Raw genomic sequence first — 12575 nt, 5'->3', positions numbered from 1 at the left:
CTGAGCCACTAGGACAATCATGCTCCCCTCCCCTTCGCCCCACCAACTCACACTAGTAAAGGGGTCGAGGGTAACCCAGGCATCAGAATCACTTATTTATTTCCTCATCCCATCCCCTCACTGCATGAAATGTTCCAAGGTCAATTGATTCCCCCAGGTCCATTCATGGGGTGATAGACATACATGGGTAAAATAAAAGACCCAGAAAGATGGTAAGTGTGGTGTGTTTGAGCCCTAAGGCATCCTGACAGGGCACAGATGCTAAAACTAGCCTTCTTGTATTCCTTCTCATTTGGCCTCCCATCTAGCCTGAGTATCTGCCCTGCAAGATAACAGATATGGGGCTGTGGGCAGGGAGCCATTCCCCTTCTCTTGTGAGATTTGCATGCAGGGGAACGATGGGACCCAGGCAGGCGAACTTTGAAAAGGGATCAGGGAGTGGCAACTTCAGGGGAGGCTCTGTGCCAGGAGCCTGAGGCATGTGGGAGGGCAGGCAGCAAGAGTTGCCAGGAGCCTGGAGCTCATGGTCTGAGCTATCCTTTGGTTCCTCCGACTGCAGGACAGACAGCTCCAGCTGATGTGGGAGGGCACGAAGCTGGCGGGATAATACTGAGAAGAAAAAGACTCTTTAGAAGCAGGCCAGGCTTCTCCCACTAGTTCACCCGTAATACTATCCTCAAGCCCCTCACCTCCATGCTCAGCTGGCAGGCTCCCCCTGGTGCCAGAGGAGTACATAGCAGGCACAAGGGCGAGGCAGAAGGAGAACAGTAGGACCTGGAACACGAGAAAAGGAAATGATGAAGAGCTCCGGATTGCACCCAGCCCTGCACCTGGAAGAAGGATCGCTCCTTCCATCACCATCCTTACCAGGACGCAGGTGCTGCTGCTGCTGCTGGTTTTGTTAGTTATCTCAATCACCATGGCCCGGAGTCTCCTCAACTGCTCCAGGAGGGACCTAGAAGAGGGGACAGTGAGCAGCCCTCTCCTGGCACCCTGAGCTACAATGAAACCTTTCTGTTAAGGCCACCCCTCCATCTGTGCACTAGAGCAGGGGTCCTCAAACTTTTTAAACAGGGGGCCAGTTCACTGACCCTCAGACCGTTGGAGGGCCGGACTAGTTTAAAAAAAACTATGAACAAATTCCTATGCACACTGCACATATCTTATTTTGAAGTAAAAAAACAAAACGGGAACAAATACAGTATTTGTATTGGCATGTGGCCCGCGGGCCGTAGTTTGAGGACCCCTGCACTAGAGCCTCTAAAAATTTAAATTTAATAACATGTATACCTCCTGTATACATGAGACCTAGAAACAGAGTAATTCTCTTTATGTCCTATTTTTACAAATGACTTCCTCCTCTCTGTGGACAAAATGCCTAAAGTTCCTCATTAAAACAAATACACACCTCTGCCCTGCCCTGACTTAAACTTCTTTGCAAATAGTGATTCTACACTGCCTAATTAGCTACACACATAACCCTCACCAGCAGTCTAGATTCTCTACCTCTGGCCCAACTCACCTATGTTTGGGTTCCAGCCAAACTGAATTACGCTGTGTTCTCTCCCTACAACGCTCCTCTCCTTCTATACCCCTACCCCAACTCCTAGAGTCCTATCTATTATTAAATGTCATCTGCCCTATGAGGTCTTTCTTACTCTCTCTTCTTTAAAAATATATTTTTATTGATTTCAGAGAGGGAGAGAGAAACATCCATGATGAGAGAGAATCATTGACTGGCTGTCTCCTGCACGCCCCACACTGGGGGTCGAACCCACAACCTGGGTATGTGCCCTGAACAGGAACTGAACTGTGACCTGGTTCATAGGTCAAAACTCAACCACTGAGCCACTCCAGCTGGGCTTTCTGTTCTTTCTTGATACTTAACTTATCCTTTGTTATGTGTGAATTTATTCCCCATTTCTGTGAGCTTAGAATCAGAAACCAAATAAGGGCAAAGAATCAGACCTTGTATGTAGGAGCTGCCCAGTTGGAAATCAAGTGTGGAGCAGGAAAAAAGTGAGACAGCAGGAGAGGGAGTGATGTTACAGAGAGGTGCTTACAGGTTCTGTTCCTCCAGGAGCTGTACTTTGTTCTGTAGCTCCAGATTCTGGGCTGTGTATTTCAAGACCCTGAGGGAATAACAGGGATGTGGGGATATGGCCTGGCTCCTCTCTTCAAAAACCTCCCACTTCCAACTACTTCTGTTCCCCCAACCCCTGCATGCAAACTCCCGTTATACCTGCTCTCTAAACCCCCCACATACACCTTCTTCTTCCTGCGGCTCTCCTGAGCAGACTTTTTATTTCGAATCTTCCTCCGCACTCGTTTCAGAACTTGTTCCTCCGCCTGAGAGAATGAATACAAGGAAAGGGGGTCTCAGACCAGAGTTGGAAGGTAACTGAGTTCAGTCATCTTCCCGATGCAGGAACCCCTTCTACAGCTCCCCTTACCAATAGGCACTCCGGTTCTGGCTGAATGCCTCCGAGGACCCACTGTTAACACCCTCACAAGCCAGACCATTTTTAACAATTTTATTAATTAAAAATCTTCCTTATTCTGAGCCAACTCCTGCCTTCCACCCCTTGCACTTACCTAATACCTACTCTCTGGGCCATATAGAACAAATTAAATGGTCCTTAACTATTTTAAGGCACCCAACATTTCCTAAGTTAATCTGGGCAAAAATTTACTTCATTTAGCTCCTCAGAATGGACCACATCCTTTTAATATCTGGGCTCAAAACTGGACAGTAAGATGTGGTCTAGCCAGTGTAATGAAGAACAAGACAGGAACTGCCCTTCTAGAGGCAATACCTCTTAATATAGCCTTCAAACCCCATTCACCTTCTTAGTAGCCATATCACAATGCTGATTCATGCTTAGAAGAAATTAAAATTTCTTAATCTTTGCCTGTAAATAATGATTTCATCATAGTATATCATGCTTGTGAAGCTGCCACTCATTCTTGCTATACTACTTAATCCAGCCTAAAAACTTAACTCTACCTTTCAGCTATAGATGGATTACCATGAAGCCAGTGAAATCTATGGTTCAGGACCCCTTGTTTGCAGTCCTTTCCAAGTCCCTATTCTACTAACACACTAATACTTTTGAATTCTTCTTAAAGAGAACACGCAAATTCGTGTAAGCCCCACAAAACCAGGATCTCCCCCTGCAACTAGCATACTAACTACATCCCCCAGTTTCCTATTAACAACAAATTTGCTAAATTTCTCACTTCAGTCCTTTTTCAAGTTACTGATAAAATTAACAGAACTGGCCTACTTGGGACTCACAACCCCCTTCCAGCCTTTACTCAACCGATGGAAGGCCTACCTTAGTGAGAGGCAGCGTTCCAGGCAGAGTAAGGCCCTCCTGCTCCAATAGCCTCTTCTCCTCATCTGTCAGTGTCAGCCCAACAACCTCCTGGGTTAGGAAAGGTAGGCAGCAGAGGAGCAAGGGGATGTCAGAGAGGAGTGAGGGGTCCGGCCCCACCTCTGCAACGTGGGAATAATCCTCCTGTAAACCAAGTCCAGTACCTGCTCTGCCGGGTCCTCCACGTGCAGGGGAGTCATCTGGACCCCCTCTTTTCCACAGCTCCCACTATCTGCAAAAGGGAAAGTGAACAGCCAGGCCCATGAATCCTCTCCTTCCCCCCAAACTTCACTACTTCATGCTCACCTAGGTCTATGGAAACATGTTCTTGGGAGAGAGAGTAGGTGTGGTCATGGTGGACAAGGCAGGGATTAGAGCTGCTGAAAATGTTCAACGACGCTGGGGGGCTCGGCAGGGAGCGCAGGAAATCCTCCACGTCCCAATCGCTCAGTGCCTGCACGGGTTCAAATGAACAGTCCTCGGCCTATCACCGCCCATGCCCCACGAACACCCCGGCCCGCGCCGACCGGCCTCAGGGCCCCCCCCCCCAACCCCCCGCCGCATCCACACACACACACACACACCTCAGAAAGCGGCAACTCCCAGTCCAGCGGAGCCTCCAGGACCTCATCGGGCGCCGCCCCCAAATCTCCGCTTTCCTCTAGCAGGAAGCCCAGCAGGTCCTGTTCACCCGGGTCCAAGGCCAGCTCCATATGGGAAATCTACCGGAAAAAATGGACATAAACACAGGAGTTCAGCCCTCCACCTGGCCCCAACCCCGAATCCCAGGCACAATACCCACCGAGGGTCAGCCGGCCCCACCTATCCGCTACTGCCCCTTCAGCTGGCTTTCCGCCTCCCAGTCTCGATTTTCCTCAGCTTCCAACACAGCGGAAGTGACGCAGACCCCCGAGGCATTCTGGGAGTTGGAGTTCCCGGGAACGCGGAAGTGGCCTACGTGCGGCGCCACGTCCCGGGAGCTATGCAAATAGAGGGGACGTCCCAGCCTCCTCCTCACACCCTGAGGGCGGGCATTCTGCGCCCCCGGCTCCGCCTGCGCCCCAGGCTAAGGAAACGGAGGATCAGAGACTAAAGGGGAACTCGAGCGCAGTCCGAGCGTTTTTCCCCCGGGTTGCGCCGCACCCTCGCTTCCTGCCGGGAGAGGTGGCCGTCTTCGGTGGGATCCTGAGCACCGAGAGCTGGGGCCAGAGCAGCTTCCTGCAGTCCCCGCAACCATAGAGCGCGGGCCCAGGGCGCCGCCCACGGGTGGGGGACGTTCCGGGGACGGAAGTGGCCCAGAGAGTGCCGAAGGGAGGGCGAGGCCGGATCTCGGGAGCCACCGGGAGAACGAGCCGGCTAGCGGGCCGGCGGGCGGGGCATAAGCCAGGCAGCGCAGGTACGTCCGACCGGGCCGAGCGGGAGCCTTTGGGTGGGGCCGCGAGGCCAGGCGCGGGAGGCGCGCGGGCGGGGCCCCTGACTCCTGCGCCTGCTGTTTCGGGGCTTGTTGGAGAGGTCAGCGTCCAGTCTATTTTGGCTTGGGCTCGGAATTTAAAGTAAATCCTTTTGGGGAGCCAGGCCCTTTCTGGGAGCGATCCTCTGACTCAGATGAGTTTGGGGAGGGCGGAGAGTGGGGTGACAGTGAGGTGCAGGGCGGGGATCGGCTTTGAGGTTTGCTGATAGCCGGTATGTGGGTAGGAAAGCTTTGGGTGAGCCTGGGATGGGGTGGAATTGGGTTGGGGAATCAAGGTTAGCTTTAGAAGTTATAGAGCCCGGGTTAAACATTTAGAGTTACTAGTGTGTCAGGTCGGTTTGATGTGTGCAAAGTTTGGATTAAGGTCACTATTTTGTGTTCTAGGATGGCCAACCGTAAGTCAGGTTCAGGGTCAACAACAGAACTGGTTAGGAATTCAGTTTTTAGGGATTATAGAACCATGGCATGGTCAGTTTTAGGACTAAATAGTGGAGGGATGGGTCAGGAAAGGGATGAATGTCAAGGCCGGGGTGGGGAAACAGGAAACAAATTAGGGTCAAGGTTAATGTTAGGAGTTAGGGTCAGTTCTAGAGGTGGTGGTTGAGGTCAGGGTAGATGACCTGAGGCAAGTAAAATTGAAGAAGTTGACAGCAAATCTGAGCTTTCCCATCATTTCATAGCACCCTCCCACCATTTTCACTCACTCACTCATTCATCTGCATACTTCTTCGTTGTTTGCTGAATACCCTACACCCAGCCCAACAGAACTAGTCCATGCTCTGTGCCACCCCCTGATTCTAAGCCTCCTTAATTTCTTGGTCTAGTTGTAGATCCCCTTCCCCCACTCCCCAAACAGAAAAGAGGAAATGAGACCCAAAGAGGAAACTGGGTCTTGCAGATCCCACGCCCAGCCAGGCCACTGACCACACCCCCAAGTCACTCCCAGCATGACCCTGCCACTGACCATAGCACTGTCCCTTACGCAGTCTGACCCAGCCACTGGCTGCAGCCCATCCCCCTCCACCACTCCAGCTTTACTTAGAGTCTTAGACACTTCCAGTGTCCCTTCACTCTTCCTCCATCCCAGCCTAATTTAGCCACTGACCACAGCCCCATCTCTTCTCAGCCTTCTGTAGCCTGACCTAGCCTGTGACCTCACTTCATCATTCCCTGATTTAGCCACTGTCCACATAATTATTCTTCCCCTTCTCCCAGCCTGATCCGGTGACTGATTATCTACTACCATCTTCCCCAGCCTTCCTCTATAACCTTGTCTTCCCCATTTCCAGCCCGATACAGTCACTAACCCCATCCCCTTTTTTCCTTCTTTTTTTAATTTTAAGGGAAGGTATATACATGCTTTTGATTTTTTTTAAAAATTACAGTTGGCATACAGTAATTTCAGGTGTGCAACAGGGTGTTCAGGCATTTGTATACCTTACAAAGTGATCACACCAATAAGTCTAGTACCCATCTGGCACAGTGCACTAACCTTCTGCCCCTACCTAGTCCTAACAACATCCCGTCCCCTTTTCCCCAAAGGCTAACCACATCCCCTGACCACAGCCTCATCTTCACATTCCCAGCTCAGCCTGATCCTTCCTTTCCCCCTTCCCAGTTTCTTGCCTAAACTCAAGCTTCCCCAGCTACAGAGTGGCTGTTAATGACAAGAATCCAGGCCCTTTGGGTTCTGGGAAACCCAGCCTGACTTTGGGTTCTGGTTCCTGATGGTTGACAGAACATACTGTCATCAGGTCCTATCTGTTCTACCTCTTAAATTTCCTAATGAGTGGCATCCTTCTCTCCACTGTTCTATCTCTGGCTTCATTACCTCTCACTTGTGCAAATGCAGTGTCTTTCTAATCTCCAAGGTATCTGCCAGAGTTATTTTTCTAAAGTCCAATTCTGGTATTTTCCTTCTCTACTCACAGCCTCCCTTAGCCTCCTGTTACCCTCCAGTAGGTCAGATCCCTCATACGTCTCTGTAGTCCTCCCTGGCCTTTTCATCTAACCCTGACTTGCCCATCACTGCTCCCTTGCAGGTACCCTGTGCTTCAGCCAGCCTGTCTGCTCACTTCCCCGAATGCTCCTAGGTGATTTCCTGCTTCTTCACCTTTGCTTATGCTCTTCTCTCTGCCTGGAATGCTACCCCTGACTCATCTGCAGCTGGTAGAGTGGAGAGCTTGGGCTTTGGAGTCAGAGAGACCTGGGTTCGGATCGTGGCTTCACAACTTAAGTGTGTGACTTTGGACAAGTACCTTGAACAAGCGTTTAACGTCTTTGAACCTCAGTTTTATAATCTGTAAAAATGGAACTAATGACACCTACCTTGCAGGGTTGTTGTAAGGATTAAATGAAATTATGTATACAAAGCAATGGACATATAGTTAATAAAAAGATAGATCACTGTTATTTTTTATATTCCCTTCATTTTTTAAAATCCTAACTTCTCTAAGAACATTTTTCATGGAGACATTTTGGTCCTCCTTCCCTAACCTAAAGGGATCCTCCCCTGAACACACACCTCTTGGCTTTTACCACATCCTGCTCTCTGGTACAATTCTGTGCTTAACTTATCCACTCCTCTGACTGGGAGCCCCTTGAGCGCAAAAACTAGGGAGGGCTTATCTTGGTTCCCAGGGTCTTCCCTGCAGCAGGACTTCAGAAATGCCTGCGGAATGAATGGAGGGAGGATAGCTACATAATGGGAGAAGAGATGTGGGGCGACAGTTGTGCTTGCTGATAGAGGTGTATTTGTGGGGAAGCGTGTGTGTGTGGGGGATGAGGTCTTTACGGGAAGATAATGTGGTTGCGATGGGATCTGTGTAGGGGCTGTGTGTTTGAGATAATGTGTATCTAGAGACAGTGTAAGTAGCTCTGTGGGAAAGAGCCCCGTGCGTAGGCTCTCTTGGGGTACGTTTGGGGAGAATGAATATGCATGGGTAAGGGTATAGGTGAGGAGAGGCTGTGTTGGGAGAGGTCGGGTCCAGACCTTTAGCTGCCCAGTCCAGCCCTAAATGAGCCTCCAGCAACTTGAGGCCGGATATGTCAGTCTCACCCACAACCCTCACCACTCCCCCTCCTCGCGGTTGCGGACTCAGAAGCCAAATTTGGTAACAGACTGAGTGTTACTCCCCCAGCCCTCTTCCATTCTGACTCTGCCTTTAGCTCTCTCTCCCCCTTTGTCCCTTTCTCTAACTCCCTCCCTATCTTTCTGCACCTCCGTTTGTGGGTATCTGCTCTGACTGTATTCTCTATGTGCCCCAAATTCCTTATCCCCGGTATACTTACATTCCATTCCTTGCTGGGATTTGACCTCCTGTCCTCCATCCCTCTCCACCCCCCCCCCCCCCCTCCAATTGCCCAACTCCTCTGGAATGTATCTCAGGAATGTCTTGAGGGAGGAGGAGTTCCCTGGGAGGGGGACTTGGGGAGGGGGGGGGGGTGTTGTTGTTGCTGTTCCTCCATAAAACATGGAAAAGGTAAGAAAGTTCTCAGGCCAGAGCAGGAACTAGGTAGCTTCTCCCTATACTTCCAGGGGCCTGGTTCTATGCCCTCATCACCCTCAATTTACTCCTCCGTTCCCTTTCCTTCCCACCCTCTTGTAACTTGTGGATGTCCACTCAGGACCAGCCTGAGAGTAGGGGTAGGGATGACTCAACTCCCTTATCGGGGTCTCACCAGAGGTTTCCGTACTTGAGGAAGAAGGGGGTGCCCATATGTCCGGAGGAAATGGGGAGAGATGTGCAATTTCAGCTTTGGGTGGAGGGTCCTTTCAGTCTTGCCCTCGGCTCCTCAGACTCCTCCACCAGCTTCGCTCCCGTCCTCCAGAGACCTCACATCCAGGTCTGTCCACCTACTGGGAGGAGTGCCGCGGAACGGGGAGGTGGGCAGAGAGCTGGGACGGGAGACTGGGAGGGCGCTCTCTTGCTTGGGAGTAAAGTTAGAGAGCGAGCTGTGGTTTCCTCTCTTTGGAGACTCTTGGCTGTTGATGTCAAAATGGTCCATTAGACCCTAACCCAGGCCCTCACCTGTCTCCTGTTTCTACCTAAATTTTCAATCCCCCACACCCCATCCTTTCTAATTTCTTCGCCCCCCAAAAATATACCCCTCTCAACTTCCCTGGTACTCAACTATCTTCTGTATCCCAAGACTCCTAATTCTGCTTCCAACGTTGCCCCTAATCCTGCTATCCCACCTGGGGCTAGCAGTTTACCCGGAGGGGACCAGGCAGCCTGGATGTGCTCGCTCAGTTAAGAAGCCAATCCCCTTATGGAGCTGGGTCACATCATCAGCTGCCAGGCAGACTTGCCTTCCGGTGCACTGTGCGCCACCTGCCGCCTCTAGTGGCTCCTCCAGCCCACTAAGAGTTGGTGCCAGGAGGGCGGCGGCCGGCAGGTTGGGACTAGTATCCTGAGAAGCACTGCAAATACCATGGGGAGGGAGCGGAGACGGAGGGAGAGTCTGAGAAGGACTTACTGAAGAGGCGAGAGTGGGAGGGCTTGGGAGGGGTTGTTGACTTAGAAGGAGCAGGGACTGGGTTAGAAGAACGGGCTCTTCCTCTGACCTGCCTTGAAACGCCCCCCCCTCCCCGCCCTGCCCCGTGCTTTCACAGGGTCTGATTCTTTCTGCAAAACTGAAGAGTTGACTAGATAATTTCTGAGATCCCCTTGGATTGGAGGGTCATTATTCTAGCTTGATTGCCAGGGAAGCCAAATATGGGCGAAGCTCCTTGCACATCTCAAGTTAGAGGAAAGCTGGGACAGGAGTGCGTCTAGGTGGCTTGAACAGCCAGTATTTGGTCTTCCTGCCAAACTAGCTGGACTCGGTGTTTGCAGGCTTCCAAAGCCCTTGGGAATTATCTAATATAATATCTTCAGGTTGTAGAGAAGGAAGCTGAAGCTGTGAGAGAGAAGGTCACACAGTGAGTCAGGGCAGAGCTCTGAAAATCCCAGACAGGGAAAAGCCAGCAAGCAGGATTCCGTGTGAGACAGCGAGAAAAGGCTGAGCCCGGAAAAGATGAAAACAAGGCAGAGTCGGGCTGGGAAAGGAGCAGAGACAAGGAGCAAGAAAGAGACACTTGGAAGGAAGGAAGGAGGCACAGATTCTAGTGGTGAGGACAGGCGCTGCCCCAGGTAACATGGAATTCCAGACCTGCTCTTGCACTGTGCACACCAGCTTCTCCTTCAGATGTCTTAGATGGTTAGGACTGGTCCTTTTGATGTAACTAATCTTTCACTCTTTAAAATTATTAAATAACACAAAAACAGCCTCATTACTGTCTGTTTTGGTGAGTCCCTTTCAAAAACACCCCTCCCTGGGACTCCCCCCTGTGAGGGTGTCCTAACACCCTGATGCCATGGGCCAGGTGTAGCCAGGCTGGAGAAGAGAAGCTGCCACCATGGTTGCACTTTCGCTGAAGATCAGCATTGGGAATGTGGTGAAGACGATGCAGTTCGAGCCGTCCACCATGGTGTACGACGCTTGTCGCATGATCCGTGAACGGATTCCAGAGGCACCAGCTGGACCTCGTGAGTCTGATTACCCCTGTGATTGCTCGGTCCCTTCTGTGTTCCCAGGCTCTTAGCCTTGAGGGATGACCCTTTTGCCCCCTAAGGCTACTCATCCCTCAGGTCTGTGCTCTATGGTTCCCGCCCTCCCCTGTTAGCCCTGAGTCCCTGAGGAACTAGTAAGGGCAGTGACGCAGCCATTCAGCCACATTGGGGTCCTCAGTTCTGAGGTGATCCATCCTCTCTTTTAGCCAGCGACTTTGGGCTGTTTCTGTCCGATGATGACCCCAAAAAGGGTATCTGGCTGGAGGCCGGGAAAGCTTTGGATTACTACATGCTCCGAAATGGGGTGAGTATCACTTCATCAAGGATCACCAACATCCTCTTCCATCAACTTCCCGGTTCCACCTCCTGTTTTCAGCACCCACGTCTGTTGTCTCCGATCCCTCCCATGCTTTCTGTCTATGACAAGCAGTCATAATACCTTGCTTTTGAGTGAGCCATTCTAGTCCTTCTTGTAATCTTTCCTCCCTCTGGCCGCGTTAAAAGGAAGTAATGCCTCTAGCTTAAAGTGGGCCCCTATCTCCTATTCCTGCCCCACAGGACACCATGGAGTACAGGAAGAAGCAGAGGCCCCTGAAGATCCGCATGCTGGATGGGACTGTGAAGACTATCATGGTGGATGACTCTAAGACCGTCACTGATATGCTCATGACTATCTGTGCCCGTATCGGTAAGGGCGCTGAGGGCTCAGGAGGGAGGCTCCAATTCTGGCAAAAGATGCTGCCTCTTACCCCTCCCTCTCTCCTTCCTCCAGGCATCACCAACCATGATGAATATTCTCTGGTTCGAGAGCTCATGGAAGAGAAAAAGGAGGAAGTAACAGGCACCTTACGAAAGGATAAGACACTGCTCCGAGATGAGAAGAAGATGGAGAAACTAAAGCAGAAACTGCACACAGATGATGAGTGTAAGCAGAAGTAGAAAACAGTGGGCCCTGGAAATGGTCAGGGTGGCAGGGGTCAGCCACTTACTGTTATTTATTGAACACCCGCTTTTGCAAGCACTGTTTCAGACACGGGGGATGCTTCAGTAATCAAACAAAGTCCTATACCCACAGAACTTAGCACATGAGTGGGAGAAGGTAGGAAATGAAGAAATGAACAGACAAAAAGCCAGAGATAGCACAGGGGCCATGGGGCCCGGCACTGAGCAGACTCTGTGTCCCAGTGAACTGGCTGGACCACGGCCGCACGCTGAGGGAGCAAGGAGTGGAGGAGAACGAGACGCTGCTGCTGCGGAGGAAGTTCTTCTACTCAGACCAGAATGTGGACTCCCGCGACCCTGTACAGCTGAACCTTCTCTATGTGCAGGTGTGGAGAGGATTTGCCTGGGGCAGTGGAGGTAGGGAGAGGGGCCAGCCAGGGGCACACAGCATCCACCTCCTTCCCCTCTGCTCTCCAGGCACGAGATGATATCCTGAACGGCTCCCACCCCGTCTCCTTTGACAAGGCCTGTGAGTTTGCTGGCTTCCAATGCCAGATCCAGTTTGGGCCCCACAATGAGCAGAAGCACAAGGCGGGCTTCCTTGAGTGAGTGACTCCCGTTCCACCCCGTCAGCGCCCAGGACTCTCTGCCTTTGGGCCCCAATAGTCCTGTCTCCATCCCAGGCCTTCTCACCCCACTTTCTCTCCTGAGGTGCCAGGGTTTGACCACATGAGTACCCCTTTAGCTCCTATCACCATTTGTCTCCTTACTGGCCCCGTGTGGAATATGAATATAGTTCAGATCTCTTCCCCTGCTACGTGTGTCTGAAGCAGGCATATAGCTTTCTTGAGATTCTCTGAGGAGTTTTACTGCAGTAGCCAGAGGGAAATACAGGGTACATTTTGACTCAAGCGTCCTACAGGCATGGCCATTCTAGTGAGCACCTTCTGCTCCTGGCTCCCTGAAATCATGCTCTTGACCCTCTTTCCCTCAGGGACTGAGCCTCCAACTCAAGTTCCCTTAGTCCCTTTCCCTGTAGGGAGAGACACAGGCTGCATTCAAGAGCTAATGCTAAGTCACCTCGATTTCAGGAACAATCCGGACTCTGTTCCCTCAGGGTCTTCCTTCTCCCTAAAGCTAGCACTGCGCTAGACATTTCCTCACGCCCCTAGGCCCACAGCCATGGCCCTCTGTCCCCGATGCCGTCCACTACATGCTGACACTCCCTTT

At 51.4% G+C, this 12575-nt stretch overlaps 2 protein-coding genes across 7 annotated transcripts in view; one reads left to right on the top strand and one right to left on the bottom strand.

Moving 5' to 3' along the window:
• Window positions 1-82: 82 nt before the first annotated feature.
• On the bottom strand, window positions 83-4516 carry CREB3 (cAMP responsive element binding protein 3). 6 transcript variants are annotated; one of them, XM_081103553.1, is made up of 10 exons: window positions 4200-4516; window positions 3962-4099; window positions 3684-3831; window positions 3542-3609; window positions 3339-3428; window positions 2243-2349; window positions 2064-2132; window positions 868-955; window positions 690-774; window positions 83-609 (listed from the first exon to the last, which is right to left on the bottom strand). In XM_081103553.1, the coding sequence occupies exons 2-10, from the start codon at window positions 4088-4090 to the stop codon at window positions 305-307; spliced, it is 1089 nt and encodes a 362-aa protein (XP_080959679.1). In that variant the 5' UTR covers window positions 4091-4099; window positions 4200-4516; the 3' UTR covers window positions 83-304. The 6 variants fall into 6 exon arrangements, with proteins under 6 accessions (XP_080959679.1, XP_080959678.1, XP_080959680.1 ...); XM_081103552.1 differs by having other exon boundaries at window positions 4180-4357; XM_081103554.1 differs by having other exon boundaries at window positions 2267-2349; window positions 4180-4266.
• The window catches only part of TLN1 (talin 1), a 31507-nt gene continuing 23277 nt past the window's right edge, over window positions 4346-12575 (top strand). Inside the window, exons 1-7 of the mRNA XM_081103548.1 lie at window positions 4346-4773; window positions 10217-10379; window positions 10610-10707; window positions 10962-11091; window positions 11176-11328; window positions 11589-11731; window positions 11823-11950. Coding sequence (XP_080959674.1) covers window positions 10250-10379; window positions 10610-10707; window positions 10962-11091; window positions 11176-11328; window positions 11589-11731; window positions 11823-11950 — 782 coding nt within the window. The 5' untranslated portion in view covers window positions 4346-4773; window positions 10217-10249. The remainder of the gene's footprint in view (window positions 4774-10216; window positions 10380-10609; window positions 10708-10961; window positions 11092-11175; window positions 11329-11588; window positions 11732-11822; window positions 11951-12575) is intronic.

This window comes from Myotis nattereri (assembly GCF_964212035.1).
Source record: "Myotis nattereri genome assembly, chromosome: 12".
Lineage (NCBI taxonomy): Eukaryota > Metazoa > Chordata > Mammalia > Chiroptera > Vespertilionidae > Myotis > Myotis nattereri.
This window is presented reverse-complemented; position numbering and strand designations above follow the sequence as displayed.

What these genes read in the sequence shown, in the direction of transcription:
- CREB3 (XM_081103550.1), bottom strand. Translation starts at nt 4,090, where the DNA reads ATGGAGCTGGCCTTGGACCCGGGTGAACAGGACCTGCTGGGCTTCCTG. An exon ending in ACATGTTTCCATAGACCTAG is followed by an intron (nt 3,610 to 3,683) that starts GTGAGCATGAAG and finishes TCCCTTTTGCAG; the next exon opens with ATAGTGGGAGCTGTGGAAAA. An exon ending in TGGAGGACCCGGCAGAGCAG is followed by an intron (nt 3,429 to 3,541) that starts GTACTGGACTTG and finishes TTCCTAACCCAG; the next exon opens with GAGGTTGTTGGGCTGACACT.